Consider the following 27025-nt stretch of genomic DNA (forward strand, 5'->3'; position numbering starts at 1 on the left):
ATAGGATCTATTTATATTTAGAAAAGAATGGGCTTATCAGTGATCGGCAACATGGCTTTGTGCGGGGGAAATTGTGCCTTACCAACTTAATAGAGTTCTTCGAGGAAGTGACCAAGTTGATCGATGAAGGAAGGGCTATTGATGTCATATACATGGACTTTAGTAAGGCGTTTGACAAAGTTCCCCATGGTAGACTAATGGAGAAAGTGAAGTCACATGGTGTGCAGGGTGTTCTAGCTAGGTGGATAAAGAACTGCTTGAGCAACAGGAGACAGAGAGTAGCAGTTGAAGGGAGTTTCTCGAAATGGAGAAAGATGACCAGTGGTGTTCCACAGGGATCAGTGTTGGGGCCACTGTTGTTTATAATATACATAAATGATCTGGAAGAGGGCACTGTTGGTATGATCAGCAAGTTTGCAGATGACACGAAGATTGGTGGAGTAGCAGAAAGCATAAGGGACTGTCAGAGAATATGGAGGATATAGATAAACTGGAGAGTTGGGCAAAAAGTGGCAGATAGATTTCAAACCAGACAAATGTGAGGTGATGCATTTAGACTAATTCTAGACCAAATTATACAATGAACGGAAGAGCCTTGGGAAAAGTTGATGGACAGAGAGATGTGGGAGTGCAGGTCCATTGTACCCTGAAGGTTGCTACACAGGTGGATAGAGTGGTCAAGAAGGCATATAGTATGCTTGCTTTCATTGCACGGGGTATTGAGTATAAGAGCTGGCAAGTCATGTTAAAATTATACAGGATGTTGGTTCGGCCACATTTGGAATACTGTGTACGGTTCTGGTCGCCATATTACCAAAAGGATGTGGATGCTTTGGAGAAGGTGCAGAGAAGGTTTACGAGGATGTTGCTTGGTATAGAAGGTACTATCTATGAAGAGAGGTTGAGTATTTTCATAAATTAGGTTTATTTTCATTAGAAAAAAGGAGATTGAGGGGGGACCTGATTGAGGTTTACAAAATCATGAAGGGTATAGACAGGGTGGATAGAGATAAGTTTTTTCCCAGGGTTAAGGATTCCATAACGAGAGGTCATGCTTTCAAGGTGAGAGGTGGAAAGTTTAAGGGGGATACATGAGGCAAGTACTTCACACAGAGGGTGGTGGGCATTTGGAACGTATTGAAAATGTGTTGCTGGAAAATCGCAGCAGGTCAGGCAGCATCCAAGGAACAGGAGAATCGACGTTTCGGGCATGAGCCCTTCCCCTGTTTGGAACGTGTTGCCAGCAGAGGTGGTAGAGGCAGGTAGATTCATTTAAGAATGCATCTGGGCAGATGCATGAGTAGGTGGGGAGCAGAGGGATACAGATGCTTAGGAATTGACCGACAGGTTTAGACAGTACATTTTGGATTGGCTCTAGCTTGGAGGGCCGAAGGGTCTGTTCCTGGGCTGTAAATTTTCTTTGTTCTTTGTTTTCTTTAATTCTGGTCTCCTTCCTATCAGAAAGATTTGTGAAACTTGAAAGGGTTCAGAAAAGGTTTACAAGGATGTTGCCAGAGTTGGATCATTTGAGCTATAGGGAGACGTTGAATAGGCTGGTGTTGTTTTCCCTGGAGCATTGGAGGCTGAGGGGTGACCTTAAATAGGTTTACAAAAACATAAGGGGCAAGGATAGGATAAATAGACAAAGACTTTTCTCTGGGGTAGGGGAGTCCAGAACTAGAGGCCATAGGTTTTGATTGAGAGTGGAAAGAAAAAAAAGAGACCTAAGGGGCAACTTTTTCACACAGAGGGTGGTACGGGTATGGAATGAGCTGCCAGAGGAAGTGGTGGAGGCTGGTACAATTGCAACATTTAAAATGCATTTGAATGGGTATATGAATAGGAGGGTTTGATTAGATTAGATTAGATTACTTACAGTGTGGAAACAGGCCCTTCGGCCCAACAAGTCCACACTGACCCGCCGAAGCGCAACCCACCCATACCCCTACCCCTACCCCTACATTTACCCCTTTAACCTAACACTATGGGCAATTTAGCGTGGCCAATTCACCTGACCCTGCACATCTTTGGACTGTGGGAGGAAACCGGAGCACCCGGAGGAAACCCACGCAGACACGGGGAGAACGTGCAAACTCCACACAGTCAGTCGCCTGAGTCGGGAATTGAACCCGGGTCTCTGGCGCTGTGAGGCAGCAGTGCTAACCACTGTGTCACCGTGTCGCCCACAAAGGGATATGGGCCGGGTGCTGGCAGGTGGGACTAGATTGGGTTGGGATATCTGATCGGCATGGATGGGTTGGACCAAAGGGTCTGTTTCCGTGCTGTACATCTCTATGACTCTATAAGAACTAAAATACAAGCTTGGTGCATTCAACCTTGCAATCTATTGTAAATCAGCGCAAATAGAAACAGTTGAAGTTTCCTGGTAGACAAAAATAGGAAGAGGCCTGAATATTACAGACTTAGGCTTTTCTTTGCAGCTAGGAAAATACATAGTCACAAAAGAGGAATAGAGATAACAATGATAGGATGAGAAGATAAATAAAAACCTCAGTGATAAGAACAATATGACTTCTTAATGCTGATGTTCCACAGATGACAATTGGTATTGTATAAGACAATGTTATCTCACCCTATCACAGCTGATGGTGACACTGCACAAGTCTGACTCCAGACTGAAACTGGGCTGGAAAAATCCTGTTTTTTTGTTTTGCAATTTGGCTACCATGGTGGCCAGTAATGGAACAAAAGGCTCCGAATGCACTTTTCACCAAAACCAAAGAAAAAGTACATACGAAGGTGTAAAGAAAAATACATACATATTGTACATGACAAGTTGGAAAGTTATGATAACAGCAAGAAAATGGATTCAACTCATTTTCCCAGCAATATCCTTTACAGACATTCAACACTCTTGTCTTATCATTCCTTTGGCAAGCAATTGCCTGCATGTTGACTGTATGTTCCAATGGTAGGAGCAAGGATGTGATGCATCATCTCTTGTTTATAGCCACCCAATACCTGATATAGGGACTGGTATCAGGAAGCAGGGGGGCACTAAAAATGCACCTTACTCTTGGTGCAAACTTCCACCTCCCACCTTCTTCTTCCTCGCAACGCACAGCTCATAACTACCTTCTCACCTTCACTGATCTGTGCTTGGCACCCTCCTTGATGTGTGGAGTTGGATGAATGTAATACTGGCAGCTGTGTGACACAAAGCCCCAGGACAGTGCGGCCTGCCAGTCGTTCCTGTCCTGTGTCACGGAAGTCTTAGACAACAGCATGTGGGGGAGCCGAATGAATTGACCAAGGCCCTTGAGTCCTTGGAAAAGAATAAAACTCCCAGAAGTGACAGTCCAATGTTATATTCAGCTTTGTGGACTTGATTGGCTAGGACCTGCTGGAGGTGTATGACAGTATGCTTCTGGTAGGTAGCATGTGTGAATCCTCGAGGATTCTACAAGCAGAAGGCGGAGAGGGAGGAAATTAGAAATTGGTGACTTATTTCACTGCTGAATGCAAATTAAAAAATCCTGTCTAAGGTCATCACCATTCTGGTCAGCTCTACTCTGGAACTGGATTAGTGGTGCTGGAAGAGCACAGCAGTTCAAGCAGCATCCGAGGAGCAGTAAAATCGATGTTTCGGGCAAAAGCCCTTCATCAGGAATAAAGGGCTGAGCCTGAAGGGTGGAGAGATAAGCTAGAGGAGGGTGGGGATGGGGAGAAAGTAGCATAGAGTACAGTAGGTGAGTGGGGGAGGGGATGAAGGTGATAGGTCAGGGAGGAGGGTGGAGTGGATAGGTGGAAAAGAAGAAAGGCAGGTAGGACAAGTCATGGGGACAGTGCTGAGCTGGAAGTTTGTAACTAGGGTGAGGTGGGGGACGGGGAAATGAGGAAACTGTTGAAGTCCACATTGATGCCCTGGGGTTGAAGTGTTCCGAGGCAGAAGATGAGGCGTTCTTCCTCCAGGCGTTACTGAGGCAGGCACTGAGGAAGCAAATGTGGCTGTGGTAGCAAGTTTGTTTCAGAACATGGTTGAAGAGCTTCAGGGCAGAGGAAATGACCTGGGAAGTTGCAGTGGGAGAGGGTCTCTACTCTGGAACTGGTGATTCATCCTGACCAAACCTGTGCTGTATCAGACAGAACAATCTCTGAGAGCCTTGTGCTCCTCTCTGCTCTACCACACACAGCTCTCAAAGTAGCTGCATGGGGTGTGGGTGTGGGTGTGGGTGTGGAGACACGCCCTGCTGAAACGTGCCTTTATGAAGAACGTCTGGAGAGAGATGCAGTATTTTTTGTGGAGGTCAATCCCAAGCAGCCCAAAGATGCAGGACTCTGTGCTCTATGGTCCACTCCCTGGGACACACACCAAGACAAATGTCGACTGGAAGACCATCAACCCAGTGAAAGATGCTGTTTGGTCTGCTCGAATTGTGTTGTCTTCCAGAGCAAGGAGCTGAATTCGAACAAGTGTTACTGACTGGCACCTTCCAAGGTCCAGGACTACGCTGAGTGATGCACTAAAGCTTGGGGCAGCTGCCACCAGTGGGAAAGACCACTGTCTAAGGTCTTTCTGCCAAAGTATTTTCAAAAATATACTTTGTTCATAAACATATCTTTATATGTATACAGAGTCACAAATGCAGTTAGTTTCTGTACAGAAACATATCAAGGAAACAAACAAACATTGAAGTTTGACTCTATCCAAGCAAACCAATGATATCTCTTACATATACAAGGTAATAATTATATACATTTGAGGTACTAGGAGTGTTCAATAACTGAACAGATTTTCATTTAACTTCAGCAGAAAGACCTTAGACAGTGGTCTTTCCCCTCTGCACCTTGGCAGCAGCTGCCCCAAGCTCTAGTCCATCCCTCAGCATGTAGTCCTGGATCTTGGAATATGCTAGGTTGCAACACCTGATTGAGGTCAACTCCTTGCTCTGGAAGATCAACAAGTTTCACGCAGACCAAAAGGCATCTTTCAACGAGTTGATGGCCATCCAGGCATAGTCGATGTTTGTCTTGGTGTGCGTCCAGGGAACAGTCCGTACAGCACAGAGTCCTGCTTCATGGAGCAGTTTGGGACGAATCTGACAAAAACCATTGCATCTCTCTCCAGACTTTCTTTGCAAAGGCACATTTCAGAAGGAGATGTGTGCCTCTACCCTGCCCCCAGCTGCTTCAAGGGCAACATTTGGTGGTGCAGATTTACCAGCCATACATGAAGGATCTCACAGATACTACCCTTCTCACCACCAGCCAAGTAATGGGGGTCTATTCAGATACTGGACCTTCCCAGTACCTCAAATATATGTAAATAATATTTTGCATAAGTAAGAAGTGCCTTTGGGTTGTCGGAACTGTCAAATGCCAATGTTTGTTTGCTCTCGATATGAAAGGTTGCACAGAATCAAACTTCTCTAGTGATATTTGTATATAAAGATATTTTTATGATTAAAGTATAGTTTTGAAATAAAGAACATGAAGAGCTGTTAGGCTCTGATAGGCTGCCAGCTCTGAGTGGGCTGCTGCATCCCCCAGAGTTTTTATTCTGGTGAAAGACCTGCAGCTGGTCTAAATGCTAGTATTGTATAAAATACAGCAGGCCTTCCCAAAGAAAAGGCAACACAACATTGCATGTTCTCTAGTCAGAGGCTGAAAATCACTGCTTTGAGGTGATTTTGTATACTACAGGTAGTTTTGTCAGTGTGAATTGGCTATAACACGATTGACAACTTGTGGACGTTATTTGGATAACACACATTTTCTACTGAACAGGTATAGTGATTTTCTATTAGCGATCTTCTACGGCATGATTTTCTAACGTGGTTTTCCACAGCGCAATTTTCGATAGCGTGAGGTTGCAGAGAAACACAAAAACCATGTTACAGCAGGACCACATGTACCTAATATTTTAACAAATGCAAACAAATCAAATGTAGTGATTGGAACTAGGTGGTATTGTTGATGACGAAATCCTGGATCGGAGTTGTTAACCTGGGCCAATCAGAAAGTCCTGACTGATCAATGTGAACAGGAGATTTATAATCTCCTCAGTCCAGGTAACTGACTCCAAACTGACTGAGCACAGCCATTGTACTGTGCACAAGTGAATAAAGGGTGACTTGGTGACAGGATACCGGCCTCTGTGCTATTATTTCGCCATCCTTTAATTATCCTTATGAAAGGATCCTAAATAAAGATGGATCTGCAGTCAAAGTGAACATATATGGTCACTTTTCATTTGCACCTCAAACCCTGGCTCATGATAATGTTATGAACACATGTTCCACGTTGTTTGAGCTCTAATGTGCATTTTTAAAAAAAGACTACATTATTTCTGTTTTTTGACAAAATGATTTATTCTGTCAGCATTTCAGTTTCTCATTCTGTGTTTAATGTTTTTTGGGTATGTTTATAATACAAGTTGATAAGTCATAATTCAAATTATTTCAAGCAGATGTGAAGGTTTTGGATGATTTTTATAACTGCTGTTTGCATACATGAACCAGTCAAGAGGGTACATTGCTGTCAGGTGACTTGACTGGACCTTGAAATGGATATCTTTACCAATGGTTTCAAATAGAATTAATATATATCAGTTTATCTATTCTACAGAAACATAATAATAAATAACATTAAAGTAACATTTTACTAATGGGTTTGGAAGTTTTTATGAGCATCAAATTTTGTTGACTTAAAACGAGCTATCAATGTCAAAAAAACCTTCTTATAAAAATGGTTTATATTTTAAAATTTTGAAATCTTTTTGTCCCTTTCTTGTTTTTCCAGAGAACTGCAGATGAAAATAACTCAGTAGTTTATCCTTAATTTTACAGCATGCACTGTATAGACATTGTTATTCTGTTTGAATGGACAAATATTAAAGACAAGGTTGTGACTGCTTCTCCAGGTGGGATGTAAAGTGCTCCACTTCTTCCTCCAGTACATGTTGGGCTGCAATTACTTTTGGATGCTTTGTGAAGGGATCTACTTGCACACACTAATTGTGGTGGCAGTATTTGCTGAGGAACAACATCTGCACTGGTACTATCTTCTGGGTTGGGGTATGTATTGAATCTGACAAGTTAAAATTTGATTTTCTTTTTCTTATTTTTCGGTTCAAAGGAGCAGAAGAAATCACATTACTAAGAATTGACAAATTTCTACATGCCGTAAGTCCATAAGACATAGGAGCAGAAATTAGGCCATTCAGCCCTCCTAAGTCTGCTCTGCCATTCAATCATAGCTGATAAGTTTTTCAGTCGAGACCATGGTGCTGGAAAAGCACAACAGGTCAGGCAGCATCCGAGGAGCAGGAAAATCGATATTTCGGGCAAAAGCCCGTCTCTCAACTCTAATCTCTAGCATCTGAAGTCATCATTTTCATCTGATAGATTTTTCAACTCATCTTCCCGCTTGCTTCCCATAACCCTCAATCCCCTTGGCAATCAAGAATTGATGTATCTCTGTTTTAAATATACTTAAAGACCTGGCCTCCAGGCGTTCTATGGTAATGAATTCCATGGATTCATCACTCCTTGGCTGAAGACATTTCTCCTTATCTCCTCTAAGGCTGTACCCTTGGGTCTTCGTCTCTCCTGCCAATGGAAACATTTTCTAAACGTCCACTCTGACCAGGCTGTTCAGTATTCTGAAAGTTTCAATCAGATCCCCCCTCATCCTTCTAAACTCCAACGAGTATAGTCCCCGAGTCCGCAAAGGTTCCTCATAAATTTAAGCTTTTCTTTTCAGGGATCATTTTCGTGAACCTCCTCTGGACCTGCTCCAATACATCTTTCCTGAGGTATGGGGTCCAAAATTGCTCACAGTACTCGAAATGTGATCTGACATGAGTTATGACATCTTTGTATACAAACATGAAGAGAGGGTCCATAACAAAGGATTGGTAAACTGGATCACTTCTAAGCTAGTATTGGAAATAGCAAAATTCTGTAAGTTATCCAGCACCACAACAGAAAAGAAGGGAAGCAAACAGGACGTAGAGAAAGAAAGAAGAATGGAAGATAAGTGAAAGAAAAGGAAGGCAATGCTGCAAAAATAAAAAAAAAGAACAGAATAAATGTTAAAGAGTTGCAAAGACAGGAAGTAGCCAAATAATATAAAACTTATGGTGTTAAAATGTAGTGCAACACCAGACAAGGCACCAAGGAAAGAACAAACAAGACAAATAAATGCAACTATTTTTTGCAGAAACAGAACAAGTTCTTTGAAGAGTAAAGGAAAGCATAAAATGGTTATAGCCAAAGCTTGTTTTCTTGTTTCTTTCATTTGTTTGAATTTCATTTATTTGAATTTCATACACATAGGATTTAATTTTCAATATGGAATTGGCATCCCAACATTCTGATGAATTTCAGGTCCCAATCTCCAGTTTAGCTATTGCCCTTATGTTGCAAGAAAGCAAATGCTCAGGAGAGAAATTCGGTGGTGAACCGGTAGTACTGAGTGCCCCGGCACTGGAGAAAAAGTAGCCAGAAGCCATTTTGATGGATACTACTGTCTTGCTGAAGAGAGCAGGCATCTTCATAAGAGGTCAGCAACATCAATGAAATGAGCTATGTAGGGCAAAAGAAGGCACAGAATGGGCAAGTAAATATCATATGATTCCACACTGGATCGAAGAGCTGCCCACTAACATGCACTATGCCATTCAGGTTTCCCTAAATATGTTTATTTTCCTTATATATCACTCCAAGACTATGTGACTATAACTGTGTTGAAATGTTTCAAAGTGTGGTACTGATGATCCTAGTGTGTTAATATTCTAAATTTATTATGATCTGCTGTGACCTTTGATGATCTTTCTCAATCAATTAATTTATTTAGAAACAAAACCAGAAATTGCTGGTAAACTCAGCAGGTCAGGCAGCATTTGCAGAAAGAAAGCAGTGTTAACATTTTGAGTCCAGTAACCCTGATCTGAAGAAGGATCACTAGATCTGAAACATTAGCTCTGCTTTCCCTCCCCAGAGATGTTGCCTGACTTGCTGAGTTTTTCCAACAATTCCTGATTTGGCTTCTAATTTTCAGCATCCGCAATTCTTTGGCTTTTTTGTAATTTACTTAGAAATTGATGTTCTTCTAAAATTTTAGTCTTGTGTCTTATAGTTTGAATTTTCCACTGGTGGATGGAATATGCATGTGACTTTTCATTATGCATTGGCAGGAGTGTGTTTGTGATAAAGTTTATTACTTGAGGATATAGCCATATAAATTAGAACTTCTGAAGTGTAAGGAGTGCATACTAACATTGAATAACTTCTCTTTCAGGATTTCCTTTAATACCAGCCACCATCCATGCAGTGGCAAGAATGAAATATTTTAATGACAAGTAAGTTTAGTCCTTCCTGGTTTTCTCCTTCCTCTCTCACAGCTGCTGATTTATGCAAAAAACTCCTGTCACCTGGATATGGAGAGAAGTTGTCCTTGTGGGAGGGACAGAAACTAGGGGACACAGTTTCAAAATAAGGAATTCATCCTTTAGAATTGAATTGAGCTGAAGCTTTGTCTCTCAGAGTGCCATTATTTTGTAGAATTTTCTTCCACAGAAAGCAATAGAGGTGGAGTAGTTGAATGATTTTTAAGGCTGAGTTAGACCAATCTTTGATCAACAAGGTTGTCTAAGCGTACACTGGGTAGCCAGGAAAGTAGGATGAAACCAGAATCAGATCAGGATGGAAGAGTTGAATGGCCTATTCTTGTTGCCAGTTCATATTTACAACTGCAGTGTGCATATTTATTGCAATGTTGTAACTTTACAGAGTACATTTGCTCTAAAAATAAAACAACTGGGCTTGAATTATGGGGATGGGACAATTTGATTCTTTATGACTAACAGAAGTTTCTGTCAGTCATTGCTGTAAATTTCACCCAATAATTCCGAGCCCTCAAGTTAAGTTTGCACTCCACGTTGTTGTTGTACAAATGTTGCTGAAATTAGTCCTTCTCCCAATGCTTTAGTAACTCTCTTCAGTCCCTTCCTTTTACACCTTGCTTCACTGACTGCTCTCATTGACGATCTGGGTTGCTGCCTCATCTTCTTGGTCATAGAGCCATACAGCACAGAAACAGACCCTTCGTTCCAACTCATCCATGCCAACCATGTTTCTCAAAATAAACTAGCCCCATTTGCTTGCTTTTGGCCCATATCCCTCTATACCTTCCCTATTCATAAACCTGTCCAAATGTCCTTTAAATGTTGAAACTGTACCTGCATCTATCACTTCCATTGGCAGTTCATTCCATATATGAATCACCCTCTGTGTGAAAAAAGTTGCTTCTTAGGTCCCTTTTAAATCTTTTTCCTCTCACCTTAGAATTATCCCCTCTAGTTTTGAACTTCCCTACATAAGGGAAAAGATAGGAGCAAATTACTGCAGATGTGGAACCTGTACTGAAAACAACAAATGCTGGAGGTCACAGTGGGTCAGGCAGCATCATGGAGAGAGAGAGAAAGCTAATGTTTCAAGTCTGGATGACTCTTCATCAGAGCTGAAGTGAAGTGTAGAGGGGGCAGCATGAATGCAATAGTGGGATGGGGGGTGGTTCGAGTGCAGGGGAGAATGGATGTTGATAGTTCAGATGAAGTGATCAGAATGTGAGAATGGCAGAGCAATGGTGTGTCTAACTGCCAGACTGGAAAAATCAGACAGTACCACTCGAATAGGGGGAAGGGGAGAGAGGACATGATGACAGAGAATGTAACAAAAAAGATAAAAGAAAGGGGAGTGGGAGTTGGTTCACAATTTGAAGGTGTTGAACTCAATATTAAGTCCAGGAGGCTGTAAAGTGCCTAGTCTGAAGATGAGATGTTGTTCCTCCAGTTTGCGTTGTGATTCATTGGAACACGGCTGCATGCCGAGGTCAGATATATGGGCATGCAAGCAGGATGCTGTGTTAAAATGGACAGCTATGGGAAGGTCGGGGTCATGCTTGTGTACAGACCTAAGGTGTTCCACAAAGTAGTCACCCAGTCTGGTTTCCCCAATGCATAGTGGGCCACATTGGGTGCAGTGAATCCAATACACAAGATTGAAGGAAGTGCAGGTGAAATGCTGCCTTACCTGGGAAGACTGTTCAGGCCCTTGGATGGTGAGCAGGGAGGTGGTGAAGGGGCAGATTTGCCAATGTTTGAAATTCGGTAAAATGCGATGGTAACTCTCAGTAAATTAAACCCAAACAAGAATGGAGTTCACCTGGGTTCAGCAATCTTCCACCATCTGAACTTCTACTGCTGGCATGTTCTATGTTATGTGCATGATGCCTGTCCACCACAGTAATCAAGTGGAACAGGAAGACTAGCATATTGAAAGGATCCATTGTTAAATGTTCTGCAGATACACTGGCCTTCACTAAATTGCTCTTTAAAACACAACTTAATATAATTTACATTTTATAGAACTCTTCTGTAGAATACCCTCACCACAGATTCCTCTAATTCCTCCAGCAACAACTATAGTTTAACACTGGTTGTAAATAAATCCAGAAATGAATGCAGGAGAAATGCCTTCAGGTGAAGTAAGATGAGAAGACACTTATGTAGGTTATTAACACAGGAATGGGAACTAGAAATAGACCAGCTGAGCCAAATTAACTGCTTCTGAGCTGTACATTTTATGGAATATTACAAACAGATTTTTATTTTATATTTGACGTTAGATATATCCCTAGTTAACAACAGAATTTACAGCCATTCCAGAGCATTTCCACTCAGAGTTAAGAGGAGAGAAGCCTGAGTAGACCATTCAGCCCTCGAACCTGCTCTACCATTCTAGGTCATGGCTGATCATCTCCCTCATATTCTCGCCTGCTCCTATATCCCTTGATGTCATTAGTAGCCTGACATCTATCAATTTCTGTCTTGAACTTATATAATGACTGAGCTTCCACAGCCTTCTAGGTAGAGATTCAAAGATTCACCTGACTCTGAGTAAAGAGGCATCTCCTTATCTCAACCTTAATTGTTTACCTTTTATTCTGACACTGTGCCTCTGGTTTCTCGATCCCACATCCAGGGCAAAAATCCTTTCTGCATCCACTCTTTGTATGGAGAATATATTCTTAGGCACATTATCAGAACTGTACCCGAGACAGGCACAATCTTATGAGTTTGCTCCTGAATGCAAATCCTCTTGTGATAACGGCTAATCTATTATTTGTCTCCAGATTGTTTGCTGCATAACAGTGCTATGAAGTTGAAAGCACATGCTGTGCCTTTAAGAGAGTGTGAATGCTGTTCAGAACTGAGAGCTTACAAGTATCTGTGATATGACTAAGTGGCAGTCTCAGAGTGTACTGGAAAATTGAAAGTATGTAGCATATGGCTGTAAAATGGATACCTGAGTTGGTTGCTGTTTTGACAACAATTCGTGTTTAAGTTATACCCCAGGATACTAAAACCCAATCGAGTTTGAATTTATTGTTTTGCCAACATTGAACCAATGAGACAATCTAATGTTGAGGATATAAAAGTGCAGGCATTTTGAAAATTGAAGACAGAACAGCTGCAATCGAAAGAGACACAAGGAATTAGGAAACACTCTCTATCAAAGGTACCTTTTCATATGAAACATATTCACAGGATAAAGAAAGAAGACAACCCAGGGAGATCTTCAGCTGCTGTGTGGTTTTGAAATTAAGTTAATATAATTTTAATAAGTGTCTTATTGGAACAGCATATTGTTATAGAGTTGGAGCAGGTAGTAAGCAGTTAAGAGAAAGGGTGGCTTAGAGTCATGAATAATTGTTGTTTAAGAGTTCACTTTTAGAGTTAAAGAATAATTGATATTATTTTCTTTAAATAGTGGAATTTGGGAGTTCTCTGTCACTCAAATTTTAACAGATTATGAGGCATGGTGAGGTTTTCTGGGTGTTTGGTTTAATTAACAGAAGGATTCACTGCCATGTCATAATAATAGCTTCCAATAACTTATAAACGATGACAGCTAGATCCTTTTGGGTAACAACATTGTCCAATCTCTTTATCAAAAGCCATATGAAGTACTGTTCACCTTGATTCCTTCAACCAAAGTGAATAACCTTGCAGTTGTCTACATTATATTCCATTTGCTACGCTGTTGCCTAATCACTCAGCCTATCTATAACTTGTTAAACCCTGTGTGAATTCTGCTAATAGCTCACATTCCCACAACATTTTGTATCCTTTGCAAGCTTAGAAATATCACAATTAGAAATTGCACACCCCCCCCGCCACCTACAGATGCAAATATTTGATATAGATGCGATCACCTGGGGCCCAATCCTGACCCTTGTGGTACCCCACCAGTCACAGCCTTACCAACCTGAGCATGACATCTTCACCCTTACTCTCTGCTCTATTAAATGGTCTTCAATCCATGCTAGTATCTTAAGTTGGGCTCCTGTTTTACTAATCTCCTTTGGAAAACTTTATCAAAAACCATATGAAGATCCAAATGCACCACATTCACCGGTTCACCTTCATTGACTCTGCTAGTAAAATCTTCAATTGAACTCTATCAGGTTTGTCAAATTTGATTTCCTGTTCATAAATCCATTTTGACTCTGTCCAAACAGACAACTACTTCTGAATATCCAGTTATCACATCCTTTATGATAGATTCTAGTATTTTTCCCACTACTATGACAGGCTAATGGTCTGTAGTTCTGTATTCTCTCTCTGTCCTTCCTTAAACAGCGGGGTTACATTTGTAACCTTCCAGTCTGCAGGCACCAATGCAGAATTAATACAACTTTGAAAGATGATCCCCAATGCATGCAGTATCTGTTTCTCTTTTAGCACACTAAGGTGCAGGTTCACTTAGTTCCAGGAATTTGTCACCTTTCACTCCCATTGATCTCTCCTAATACTGCTTTGTTACTAATATTAATTTCTTTCAGTTCCATAATCTCTCTAGGCTCTTGGCTCTTAATTATTTCTGGGAGACCTCTTGTGCCTTCCTCCATAAAAGCAGAAACAAAGGTACTTAGTTAACTCAAAACAAAGAAATGCAGATGCTGAAAATCTGAAACAAAAACAGAAATTGCTGCTGAAACTTAGCAGGTCTTGTAGCATCTGTAGAGAGAAAGCAGCATGAACATTTCAAGCCCAAAGATCTTTCTCCAGACTTGCCTGAAGTCTCCTCCTTTGACGTTAAACTATCTTTAACACCCCTTGTTAGCCATGGGGCTCTTAATTTCCCTGTTTGTTTTGCCTTAAAGCAAACATTTTTTTATATTCGTTGTCTATTTACCAACAAATATGTTAATGTATTTGTCTAATATACTACAACCAACTTCCACTTCACATCTTTATAATTTCCCTTGTTTTGTTTTAAGACCTCAGATTCAAATTGAACTACTTCTCTTTCAAACTTAATGGAAAATTCTAGCATCCGATTGTTACTACTCCCTATAGGTTTTGTTACAACATTATACATTAGCTCTTTCTCATTTCATAATAGTAGATCGCAAACCATCCATGCCCTTATTAGTTCCTCAACATATTACTCCTGAAAACCATCTCAAACACATTCCAAGAATGTGTCCTCCATAGCACTGATGCTCATTAGTCTTTCAGAGTTATAGTGGGATGTTTTTTGGAATAGTTAAGCAATTATGCCAGCTCTTCAGTTTATCTTCCAAGAGCTGCATGAAATATTCCTACTAAAGTGACAGTCTAAAAGACATTTTTTTTTTTGTCCAGTTCTAAGAAGGTGAGCAAGCAAACAGTATTAGTCACTTCAACCTTTATTGCTCAGGACAATGCTTCAAAATTCCTTTAGGTCTCCAGCTTGTGGCTCCACTATGCATTAATAGTGTGAATGTCCTTCTCTGATAGTCAATAATCATCTTCCTGAGATATGGATTAGGGTCAAGATGAAATCAAGCCGAGGCAGGTAATGTTCTTCCCTTTGTAACTTGGTGACAGAATAGGTCTTCCATAATTGTGATTTTTGTTTTAAGTACTTTGTAATGGATACATTTACATTTGCAACCAAAGAACAGTTGGTTCCTAAATGATTATATGTAGGCCTTTTTTTTTAGACAACTGAACTCGTAGCCATGCATGTAAGTTCTAGTTACAGTGATGTGCTGTTGCTAATTTTAGCTGGTCCTCTGGCCCAAATGTACTGCTGGATTTAATTAAGCACAGCAATCTCCTCTGACCTGATGAATACATAACCTAAGTGGAAAGCACATTGTGTTAGCAGTATAGCATCAGTAATGAAAATCTGATTAAAATACTTATCTGTTTAGAATCTCAATGAGGCACAGAATTAGAAATTGAAATGGAGCACTTTGACAAATTATTAAAGGGTTGTAATTTGGTGACTAAAGGACTATTATGAAAGCAGTCCAGGTAGTTAAAAAAAGTAAGTAATCACTGGAGTGTGAATAAATGTTAATTTAATCCATGATTTGTTTATCCATATTTGTGATTTGGAGGGCTGTACTGCATGAGAATTTTAATTACAATGTAGTACTCATCAGGGATTTTAACTGATTTCTAATCTGGTACAGTAGAGACCAGTAAAAATATCTCTACAATTTAAGATAGTTTGTCATATTCTGGAATTGTTATTATATGTAGATCCTTCACAGGTAACATACAGTACTGAATTACCATATCCCTCTGCTGACAAATACACTCATGTTGAAATTCTACGATGTCATTGATTGAATTAAATGATAATACGTTGGAGCTACTGCATGTTACAGTAGTATATAAATATATATTTGACCCTATCTCAAAATCTAGTGCAGGATAGTTTTTTTCCCCCAGCAATACTGAAAGAACATTGATATATTTCCAAGTCTGGAAACTGAATGGTTTGGCAGGGCCCATACAAGCAGGCTGTTCCCATGTATCTGCTGCCCTTTCCTTCTAGAGAAGGTCATCCTGGGTTTAGTGCTGTCAACGGAGCCTTGGACAATTTCTGTAGTATAGGTAAAAACAATGACTGCAGATGCTGGAAACCAGATTCTGGATCAGTGGTGCTGGAAGATCACAGCAGTTCAGGCAGCATCCGAGGAGCAGTAAAATCGGCGTTTCGGGCAAAAGCCCTTCATCAGGAATAAAGGCAGAGAGCCTGAAGGGTGGAGAGATAAGCTAGAGGAGGGTGGGGGTGGGGAGAAAGTAGCATAGAGTACAATAGGTGAGTGGGGGACGGGATGAAGGTGATAGGTCAGGGAGGAGAGGGTGGAGTGGATAGGTGGAAAAGGAGCTAGGCAGGTCAGACAAGTCATGGGGACAGTGCTGAGCTGGAAGTTTGGAACTAGGGTGAGGTGGGGGAAGGGGAAATGAGGAAGCTGTTGAAGTCCACATTGATGCCCTGGGGTTGAAGTGTTCCGAGGCGGAAGATGAGGCGTTCTTCCTCCAGGCATCTGGTGGTGAGGGAGCAGCGGTGAAGGAGGCCCAGGACCTCCATGTCCTCGGCAGAGTGGGAGGGGGAGTTGAAATGTTGGGCCACAGGGCAGTGTGGTTGATTGGTGCGGGTGTCCCGGAGATGTTCCATAAAGTGCTCTGCTAGGAGGCGTCCAGTCTCCCCAATGCAGAGGAGACCGCATCGGGAGCAACGGATACAATAAATGATATTGGTGGATGTGCAGGTAAAACTTTGATGGATGTGGAAGGCTCCTTTAGGGCCTTGGATGGAGGTGAGGGAGGAGGTGTGGGCACAGGTTTTGTAATTTCTGCGGTGGCATGGGAAGGTGCCAGGATGGGAGGGTGGGTTGTAGGGAGGTGTGGACCTGACCAGGTAGCCACGGAGGGAATGGTCTTTGCGGAAGGTGGAAAGGGGTGGGGAGGGAAATATATCCCTGGTGGTGGGGTCTTTTTGGAGGTGGCGGAAATGTCGGCTGATGATTTGGTTTCTGCGAAGGTAGGTAGGGTGGAAGGTGAGCACCAGGGCCGTTCTGTCCTTGTTACGGTTGGAGGGGTAGGGTCTGAGGGTGGAGGTGCGGGACGTGGACGAGATCCGTTGGAGGGCATCTTTAACCACGCGGGAAGGGAAATTGTGGTCTCTAAAGAAGGAGGCCATCTGGTGTGTTCTGTGGTGGAACTGGTCCTCCTGGGAGCAGATACAGCGGAGGCGGAGGAATTGGGAATATGGGATGGCATTTTTGCAAGAGGTAGGGTAGGAGGAGGTGTAATCCAGGTAGCTGTGGGAGTCGTTGGGTTTGTAAAAAATGTCAGTGTCAAGTCAGTCGTCATTAATGGAGATGGAGAGGTGCAGGAAAGGGAGGGAGGTGTCAGAGATGGTCCAGGTAAATTTAAGGTCAGGGTGTAATGTGTTGGTGAAGTTGATGAATTGCTCAACCTCCTCGTGGGAGCACGAGATGGCGCCAATGCAGATATCAATGTAGCGGAGGAAGAGGTGGGGAGTGGTGCCGGTAGCCAACAAAGAGACAGACATAGCTGGGGCTACTTTCTCCCCACCCCCACCCTCCTCTAGCTTATCTCTCCACCCTTCAGGCTCTCTGCCTTTATTCCTGATGAAGGGCTTTTGCCCAAAACATCGATTTTACTGCTCCTCAAATGCTGCCTGAACTGCTGTGCTCTTCCAGCACCACTAATCCAGAATTTCTGTAGTATCTCTTGTCAATGATATTGTTTCTGGATATTGGTGGTGGAGGGAGTGAATGTTTGTGTATGTGATGCCAATTAAGCGGCCTGCTTTGCTCCAAATGGAGCCAAGCTTCTTTAGTGTTGTTGGAGCTCCATTCATCCAAAAAACCAGTACTCTGTTCCATCCCTGACTTGTGCCTTATAAATGGTGAACAGGCTTCAGGGAGTCAATAGATGAGTTACTCGTCACAGGATTCCTAGCCTTTGACTTGCTCTTGCAGCCACAGTGTATTTATGGTGTGTCCAGTTAGTTTCTAATCTATGGTAACTCCCAGGATATTAATAGTAATTTAAATAACGAGGATGGTGGCAGTGGAATTCATTCTGAAAGGAAAAGGAAAGTTGCAGACTCATATCCAGCTAAAGGAAATAAAATAACTTGTCATATGTTCTCTGGGAACTCAAGGGCTGCTTGGAACAGAAGCTGATTCTCCTAGGATCGATTTGCTATTAACCTTGATAACTGAGCATTACTGGTGTTATCACATTACTTATTGTAACATAAACTCATATCTGTGAAGTGCTACTGGCATAGTGAAACGTTCCAAGGCCATTCAGAGGAAAGTTCTGAAGCAACATTTGATGTTAAGGCATGTAACATGAAATGAGGACAGGTTGCCAAAAGCTGGTTCAAAAAGATAGGTTTTAAAGCAGATCTTTAAGGAAGAAAGAAAGATAAAAAGGTGTAAAAATGAACATCCAGTGTCTCCCCTCACAGACATCTGAAATTACAGCCTAAATAATAGACCAGTTAAAATTGGGGATGCATAAGAATTAGTATTAGTTGAATATTACAGGTGGATGAGGGGCTGCAGAAGATTTCAGAAGGGCAAGTCCCTGAAGGGAATATAAAACAAGGATGTAAAATTTGTCCCCATGTTATTGCTTGACCAAGAGTCAATGTAAGTCACCATGTGTAGGGATGATTGGTAAGCAGGACTTGGTGCATGGTAAGATATAGACAGCAGACTTCAAGAGGGTACAACATGGGAATCTTACCTCTGGGTTAAAAATGGCAGCCAGGTTGTGAACAGGGCAGGGTGCTTAGAAATGGCTGGTGGTGCCATCCCACCTGTTTCATCCCCTTTGTAACTGGATGATACAAGAAAGTAGGACTTGATCTTACAACTTTCTAACATGCAGACAACAGTGCAAACAACACTACCACTGAGGCTATCACACCACCCCTGGATGCTGCATGGCATCAGTATGAATATTAATATAGCACAGCTAGAATTAAACTCTTCAAAAATAACATTTGCTGATGAACTAACAATGAGGCAAAAATATTGTGTAAGTGCATGTCATGTAATGTGCTCTATTTGTACTGTCACACAGGATTACTAAGATCAGAACATTGCAAATTTACATTATTTTTAATTTCACTAGATTTTAAGATATGAATGTACATGTATAACTACTTTAATGTGTTTCATTTTTGCATTTGCATTTCTTGCAGTTGCTGGATAAGTGTTGAAACACATCTGCTTTACATAGTACACGCTCCGATTGTTGCAGCTCTATTGGTAAGGATTTCAGCTGAACAGCTAATATACGGTTGTGCAGCCACAGTATGAGAATTTTTTGGTCAGCTACAATTATGAACAGTTTCCAAGGAGCACTCCATCTCCTAATTCATTAATGATTCATAATTTGTAGTTGTAATGGAAGAGAAACTGTCAGCACTCTCAACTGATGGAATAAAATTGACAGTAACTTGTGGTGCCTGAACACAGGGATACTCAGCTCCTCCATAGTATGCTGTATTGCAATCTTTGTTGATGTATATCAATACCGAATCAGTAATTGACAGAAACTTCAATATTAACACATTACATTCACTGCAAAAACTGATGGAAATTATGACCCCATGTTGAGTAAGATGTACATTTTAACCACACACTGTTATAATTACTGAACAATTATGCCAACTGTGAAAAACTGATTTTCTAATTGTGAGGTGTTATTCACTCAAAAGAACACTTAAAAATTCCAAGATTTTAAAAATAATATCTTTATGGCGGTTTACGGTATTTCGGATCCTACCTTAATCCCATGTATGGCTCAAGTTTGATTCCGCTTTCTGTAAAATATCCTGAGATGTGAATTGTAATTCTTGACACATACTCATTGCTTTGTGATCTGCAAGAATGTTTCACTCTGAACATCTGACCAGCCTGCCTGCAATGTTGCCAAACTCCACTGTCTGAATTTTATATCAAAGTCAGGTTGACCGGTCATGGTCAGTAGTGTGAGGGGGGTCAAGTTTGGGGGTGTCAGGATGAACAGGGCAGTGGGGAAGAATGATATATGGGGGAATTCCTTGGAAGCACCTCTGATGAATATTGGGAGTGCTTAAAGGAGGTAGCTCCATCTGCTACCAGCTCATCCAGTGAAACGCATCAGACGAGAGAGTTATGGAAAGAGGAGGCCCTGAAATGGCCAGTAAATATCCATTTAAGGGCCACAATTAGCTTGTGGGTGTGCTTCTTGATGCCACTCTCACTACAGGTAATACCCCAGCTGGGAAGGTGAGCAGGCATCAGAAATGAGCTGCCAAAAGAAGTGGTGGAGGCTAGAACAATTGCAGCATTTAAAAGGCATCTGGATGGGTACATGAATAGGAAGGGTTTGGAGGGATATGGGCTGGCAGGTGGTACTAGATTGGGTTGGGATATCTGGTCGGCATGGACAAGTTGGACCAAAGGGTCTGTTTCTGTGCTGTACATCTCTATAACTCTATGAGTCTATAACTGTAGATGATGGAAATCTGAAACAGGAAATGCCGGAAATGATCAGCAAGTCTGGCAGAATCGTGGGGAGAGATTAGAGTTAACATTTCGGATTCAGTGACCCTTCTTCAGAACTGATGGTAGCCAGGAAAAGGTGATGATAGTACAGACGTTAGGAGGGTGCAGAGTAAACAATAGGTGGAGATAGAGCTCAAAGAGAGAGAATCACAGTTAGACACACAAAGGAGTGATTAATGGCCAGCCTGGGGAATGAATAGCTGCTAGTGGGGACAATTAGTGACTGACAATGGGTAGTGCAAGGTTGCGGCCCATGTAAGCAGCCCATGTAATGCCAAACCTAGTGTATGGGGGTGGGTGAAAGCATGGAGAAAGGTGCTTAAGTTCTAATTTGTTTTTTTTTCTTTTCAGAGCATAAGGTCAGAAGGTATTATAAGTATACGACAGGAGGTTGGGTTGGGAGAGGGGATGGAGTCAGATGGAAGGTCCCAGAAAGGCCTAGGTATCTCTGAGTTGTTGCGCGTTGTATTCCTGAAATCCTTTTGAATAATTTTCACTGGAGCCTTTTTCTAGACCCTGCAGCCTTCTGGAATTCATGTTGAGTACAACAACTTTACAGCTTGAACACATTTCTCCATGCTTTCCCCACCCTCACTCACAAGGCCTTGGCATCATATGGGCTGCTACCACACACTAGGCGAGAGTGAGGACTGCGGATGTTGGAGATTAGAGTCGAGGGTGAAGTGTTGGAAAAGTACAGCAGGTCAGGCAGCATCCGAGGAGCAGGAAAATCAACATTTTGGGCAAAAGCCCTTCATCAGGAATTCCTGATGCGTCGATTTCCTCAGATGCTGCCTGACGTGCTGTGCTTTTCCAGCACCACACTCTCAACTGCTACCACACAGAATGCTGGATGACGAAAAGAATTGGGGGTTTGGTTCAGAAAAAGAAGCAAGTATATGTCAGGTATAGATAGGATAGATCAAGTGAATCCTTAGAAGAGTATAAAAGCAGTAGGAGTGTACTTAAGAGGGAAATCAGGAGGGCAAAAAGGGGGCATGAGATAGATTTGGCAAATAGAGTAAAGGCGAATCCAAAGGGTTTTTATGAAGAAATTAAGGACAAGAGGGTAAGTAGGGAAAGAATAGGGCCCCTCAAAGATCAGCAAGGCTGTCTTTGTGTGGAGCTGCAGGAGATGGGGGGGATACTAAATGAATATTTTGCATCAGTGTTTACTGAGGGAAAGGACATGGAAGATATAGACTGTAGGGAAATAAATAGTGACATCTTGAAAAATGTCCATATTAAAGAGGAGGAAGTGCTGGATGTTGTGAAATGCATGGAAGTGGATAAATCCCCAGGAACTGATCAGGTGTACCCGAGAATACTGTGGGAAGCTAGAGAACTGATTGCAGGGCACCTTGCTGAAATATTTGTATCATTGAAAATCACAGGTGAGGTGCCGGAAGACTGGAGGTTGGCTAACGTGGTGCCACAATTTAAGCAAGGTGGTAAGGACAAGCCAGGGAACTATAGACCAGTGAGCCTGATGTCAGTGGTGGGCAAGTTGTTGGAGGGAATCCTGAGGGGCAGGATGTACATACATGTATTTGGAAAGGCAATGACTGATTAGGGATAGTCAACATGGCTTTATGCGAGGGAAATCATGTCTCATAAACTTGATTGAATTTTTTGAAGAAGTAACAAAGTGGATTGATGAGGGCAGAGCAGTAGAAGTGATCTATATGGACTTCAGTAAGGCGTTCGACAAGGTTCCCCCATGGGAGACTGATTAGCAAGGTTAGACCTCATGAAATACAGGGAGAACTAGCCATTTGGACACGAAACTGGCTCAAAGGTAGAAAACAGAAGGTGGTGGTGGAGAGTTGTTTTTCAGACTGTAGGCCTGTGACCAGTGGAGTGCCACAAGGATGGATGCTGGGTCCACCACTTTTTGTCATTTATATAAATGATTTGGACATGAGTGTAAGAGGTATAGTTAGTAAGTTTGCAGATTACACGAAAATTGAAGGGGTAGTGGACAGCGAAGAAGGTTACCTTGGATTACAACGGGATTTGATCAGATGGCCAATGGGCTGAGGAGTGGAGTTTAAGTTAGGGAAATGTGAGATGCTGCATTTTGGGAAAGCAAATCTTAGCAGGACTTATACACTTGCAAGGTTTGTAAAGGTTTGTAGCTCAGGTTGAGATTTAAGGTATAGGTTTGCTCGCTGAGCTGTAGGTTTGATATCCAGACATTTCATTACCTGGCTAGGTAACATCATCAGTGGCGACTTCCAAGTGAAGCGAAGCTGTTGACTCCTGCTTTCTATTTATATCTTTCTCCTGGATGGGGTTCCTGGGGTTTGTGGTGATGTCATTTCCTGTTCATTTTCTGAGGGGTTGATAGATGGCATCTAGATCTATGTGTTTGTTTATGGCGTTGTGGTTGAAGTGCCAGGCCTCTAGGAATTCTCTGGCAAGCCTTTGCTTAGCCTGTCCCAGGATAGATGTGTTGTCCCAGTCAAAATGATGGCTTTTTTTTTTCATCCGTGTGTATGGAAAGAAAAAAGCCACCATTTTGACTGGGACAATACATCTATCCTGGGACAGGCTAAGCAAAGGCATGCCAGAGAATTCCTAGAGGCCTGGCACTCTAACCACAACGCCATAAACAAACACATAGATCTAGATGCCATCTATCAACCCCTCAGAAAACGAATAGGAAATGACATCACCACAAACCCCAGGAACCCCATCCAGGAGAAAGGTATAAATAGAAAGCAGGAGACAACAGCTTCGCTTCACTTGGAGGTCGCCACTGATGATGTTACCTCGCCAGGTAATGAAACGTCTGGATATCAAACCTACAGCTCAGCGAGCAAACCTACACCCTAAACTTATACACTTAATGGTAAGGTCCTGGGGAATGTGGCTGAACAAAGAGACCGTGGAGTGCAGGTTCATAGCTCCTTGAAAGTAGAATTGCAGGTAGATAGGATAGTGAAAAAGGCGTTTGGTATGCTTTCCATTATTGTTCAGAGTGTTGAGTACAGGCGTAGGGAGGTCATGTTGCAGCTGTATAGGACATTGGTTAGGCCACTTTTGGAATATTGCATGCAATTCTGGTCTCCTTCTCATTGGAAGGATGTTGTGAAACTTGAAAGGGTTCAGAAAAGATTTACAAGGATGTTGCCAGGGTTGGAGGATTTGTGCTGTATGGAGAGGTTGAATAGGCTGGGGCTGTTTCCCCTGGAGTGTCAGAGGCTGAGGGGTGACCTTACAGAGGTGTATAAAGTCATGAGGGGCATGGATAGGGTAAATAGACAAAGTATTTTCCCTAGGGTGGGGAGTCCAGAACTAGAGGGCATAGGTTTAGAGTGAGAGGAGAAAATTATAAAAGAGACCACAGGGGCAATGTTTCATGCACCGAGTGGTGCATGTGTGGAATGCCAGAGGCAGTGATGCAGAGTGGTACAATTGCAACATTTAAGAGGCATTTGGATGGGTATATGAATAGGAAGGGTTCAGAGGGATATGGGCTGGGTGCTGGCAGGTGGGACTTGATTGGGTTGGGATATCTGGTAGATAGGAACAAGTTAGACCGAAGGGTCTGTTTAAGTGTTGTGCATCTCTATACTCTATGACTACCCATTGTCAATCACTAATTGTCCTCATTAGCAGCTATTCATTCCTCAGGTTGACAATTAACGACTCCTTTGACTGTCCAACTTTTTGTCCCCCTGTTTGGGCTCTATCTCCATCTAAACCTGTGGTTTACTCTCTCCCTCCCCCATCCCATCTTCTGTATGAAGAAGAGTTACTGGATCCGAAACTTTAACCCTGGTTTCTCTCCACACATACTGCAAGACCTGCTGAGATTTTCCAACAATTTCTGTTTTTGTATGAGAAAAGGAACTCCTGGCAGGGAACATGTCACTCGATTTTAACCCCCTAGCCTGCCAGCTGGGGCATGATACAGTTCGGTTTCAGTTCTGATACAGCACCAGATTCAATAAAGGAAATCGATACGACAGAGCCCACTAAATCTTTGTGACTAGCTCTTCTCTAAGTCTCTGTCAAGCTCATCTCTTTATCACCAATCACAAAACCTGGGTTCAATATGGTATTTGCATTGCTAAGTAATTATTTCGATAAAGCAACATCAACATAATAACACAGCAGTAGTTACAAGTGGATCTTATTTGTTCAAAAAATGGTTTTTTTTTAATTGATTATTGTCTTAAAAATTGACGGAGCAAGTTCCAAGATATTTTACCACTGACTCCACCGGGATTGGAAAAGAGCATTTCATTGAGATATTAATTTCCAGGGCTATTCCCTCTGCACGTGCAGCTGTGATGACCCCATTGGCGATAATCTGGAAATATCTGGCAATTGAGCTAGTCATGGAGCCTGCCTGCTCAGTTAGGGAACCCTTGCCTCTCCTCTTTCCCCTTGCACAAAATCCTGTATTTGGAAGAGGCAGAGGCTCCATTCATGATAAATTAGGTAACTATCAGGCACACTGTATGAGCCAGAATGTCAGATCTCAGATTAGCTTTTGTCCCTTCCAGGGGAAAGTGAGGACTGCAGATGCTGGAGATCAGAGTCAAGAGTGTGCTGAGGAAAAGCACAGCAGGTCAAGCAGCATCCGAGGAGCAGGAAAATCGAAGTTTCGGGCAAAAGCCGTTCATCAGGAAAGCCCAGGAATCTTCACATTTCTGATGAAAGGCTTTTGCCCGAAATGTCGATTTTCCTGCTCCTCGGTTGCTGCCTGACATGCTGTGCTTTTTCAGCACCACACTCTTATTTGTCTCTTGCAGTTGATGCTCTCAAAGTTATGGTGGAGTGCACAGAAAGATTATGGATTTTTGAGGCCAATTTATCTGTTTCCTGAAATATCTGTGATACTTTTGCTGATGAACAACAGTGATGTATTTTAAATTGAAAAGAAACCTACCAAGAGAGAAAATGCCTTTAGTTCTGAGGAAGGGTCACTGGACTGGAACTGTTCACTCTGATTTCTCTCCACAAATGCTGCCAGACTTGCTGAACTTTTCCAGCAATTTCTGTTTCTGTTTCTGATTTCCAGTGTCTTGCAGTTCTTTCAGATTTTTTGATAAAATGTATTTTATTGATATTAATAGTACTTTCAATCCAGCTCATTCAATGAACTTGGTTGTGCAATGAAGGGTAGACATAACATTAAAGGAAGATGTGATGCTTGACAAGTCACATTTAAAGTATATTTTATTTGAAAATGAAAAGTAATTTTAACCTTTATGACTGCTGCCCATGCCTGTTCCAATATATTTTGGAAGTGCAAAATGTTAGTATTTCAAGGATCATTTACAAGTACATGTTACTGGCATGAATCCTTGCTGACTGGCAGGGTCTGTCAGAAATCCAGGCATTTGTTTCCTTTAATTCTCCAATCTTTACATGGAAAATCATGAGCATTGTGGACTTGAATTTGTCAACGTGAGCTGCCAGCTGTTGAAACACTCTGCCAGAAATTCAAATTCAATTGTTGCATTTGCCCCTTTGGAATCAGTGTTCGATTTCAACTTAACCTTAGAGGAACCTTGTGTCTCTGTACTGACTTACATGGATGTTATATGAAATGGGTTTGGATGGGCTCAAACAATTCTGGGTGGATAACAAGAATATATATAGCACAGCATGAGTATTTCAGAATATTGATCTCAATAGTAGCATTAGACAGGGCATTCCAGAATGATTTGTTGTGAAACAGACCATCTATCAGAATATTTAAACTCATGTGCAATCTCAGAATCTCAGTAATTTGCTATGCGAATCCACTTGATTCAATCAGAGATATAGAATGGTCAGAGCACAGAAGGAGGACATTCAGTCCGTTGTCAAAAGAGAAAATGCTGGAAAATCTCAGCAGGTCTTTTGGTTTCAGATTCCAGCATCCGCAGTGATTTGCTTTTATTCAGCCCGTTGTGCCTATCCTGGCCATCCGAAGGAGCAATTCAGCCATATCCACTTCTTTAATTTCTCACTGAAAATCTGAGTCCTTTCTGAATGCCCTCAATTGAGCCTGCCTCCACTATGTTTACTGGTAATGCATGCCAGATCCTAACCTCACACAATGTCAAATGGTTTTCTACTCAGATTGGTTTGCATCATTTGCCAATCACCTTAAATCTCTAGCCTCTTACTGTCTATCTTTCCACTAATGGGAACAATTTCCCCCAGCTACTCTGTCCAGACCAATTATGACTTTGAATATCTCTCTCAAATCTTGGTAGAACCATCTGTTCTACTTCTCAAAGAAAACAACCTCAAATTCTTCAATCTTTGTATGTAACTGCAGTTCCTCATGCATGGTAACATTGTTGTGACTGTTTTCTGTGCCCTCTCTAATGCCTTTGCATTCTTCTTAATGTGGTGGAAGAACTAGAGACAATACTGTCGTTCAGGCCGAACCAGTGTTTTATACAGGTTTAACATAGCTTCTTGCATTTGTATTCCATGTCCCTGTTGTATGATGCCATAAACTTGAGTTTTTGTTAATCATTCATGGGATGTGCATGTCATTGGCTGGACCAGCTGTCATTGCCCGTCTAATTGCCCTTGAGAAGGTGGTGGTGAGCTGTCTTCTTGCACCCGCTGCAGTCTATGTGCTGTGCGTTGACCATCA

The 27025-nt window shown here is 42.0% G+C and overlaps 1 protein-coding gene across 2 annotated transcripts in view; it reads left to right on the forward strand.

Moving 5' to 3' along the window:
• calcr (calcitonin receptor) overlaps positions 1 to 27025 on the forward strand; it is a 277357-nt gene that overhangs the window by 230636 nt on the left and 19696 nt on the right. For both annotated transcript variants that reach the window (XM_087987149.1, XM_087987150.1), the window contains exons 11-13: positions 6884 to 7037; positions 9265 to 9325; positions 19062 to 19128. In XM_087987149.1, the coding sequence (XP_087843275.1) occupies positions 6884 to 7037; positions 9265 to 9325; positions 19062 to 19128 (282 nt within the window). The remainder of the gene's footprint in view (positions 1 to 6883; positions 7038 to 9264; positions 9326 to 19061; positions 19129 to 27025) is intronic.

This window comes from Chiloscyllium plagiosum, unplaced genomic scaffold (genome assembly GCF_037043375.1).
Source record: "Chiloscyllium plagiosum isolate Xiang-an unplaced genomic scaffold, Cpla_swu_hap1 HiC_scaffold_5, whole genome shotgun sequence".
In the NCBI taxonomy this organism is placed as follows: domain Eukaryota; kingdom Metazoa; phylum Chordata; class Chondrichthyes; order Orectolobiformes; family Hemiscylliidae; genus Chiloscyllium; species Chiloscyllium plagiosum.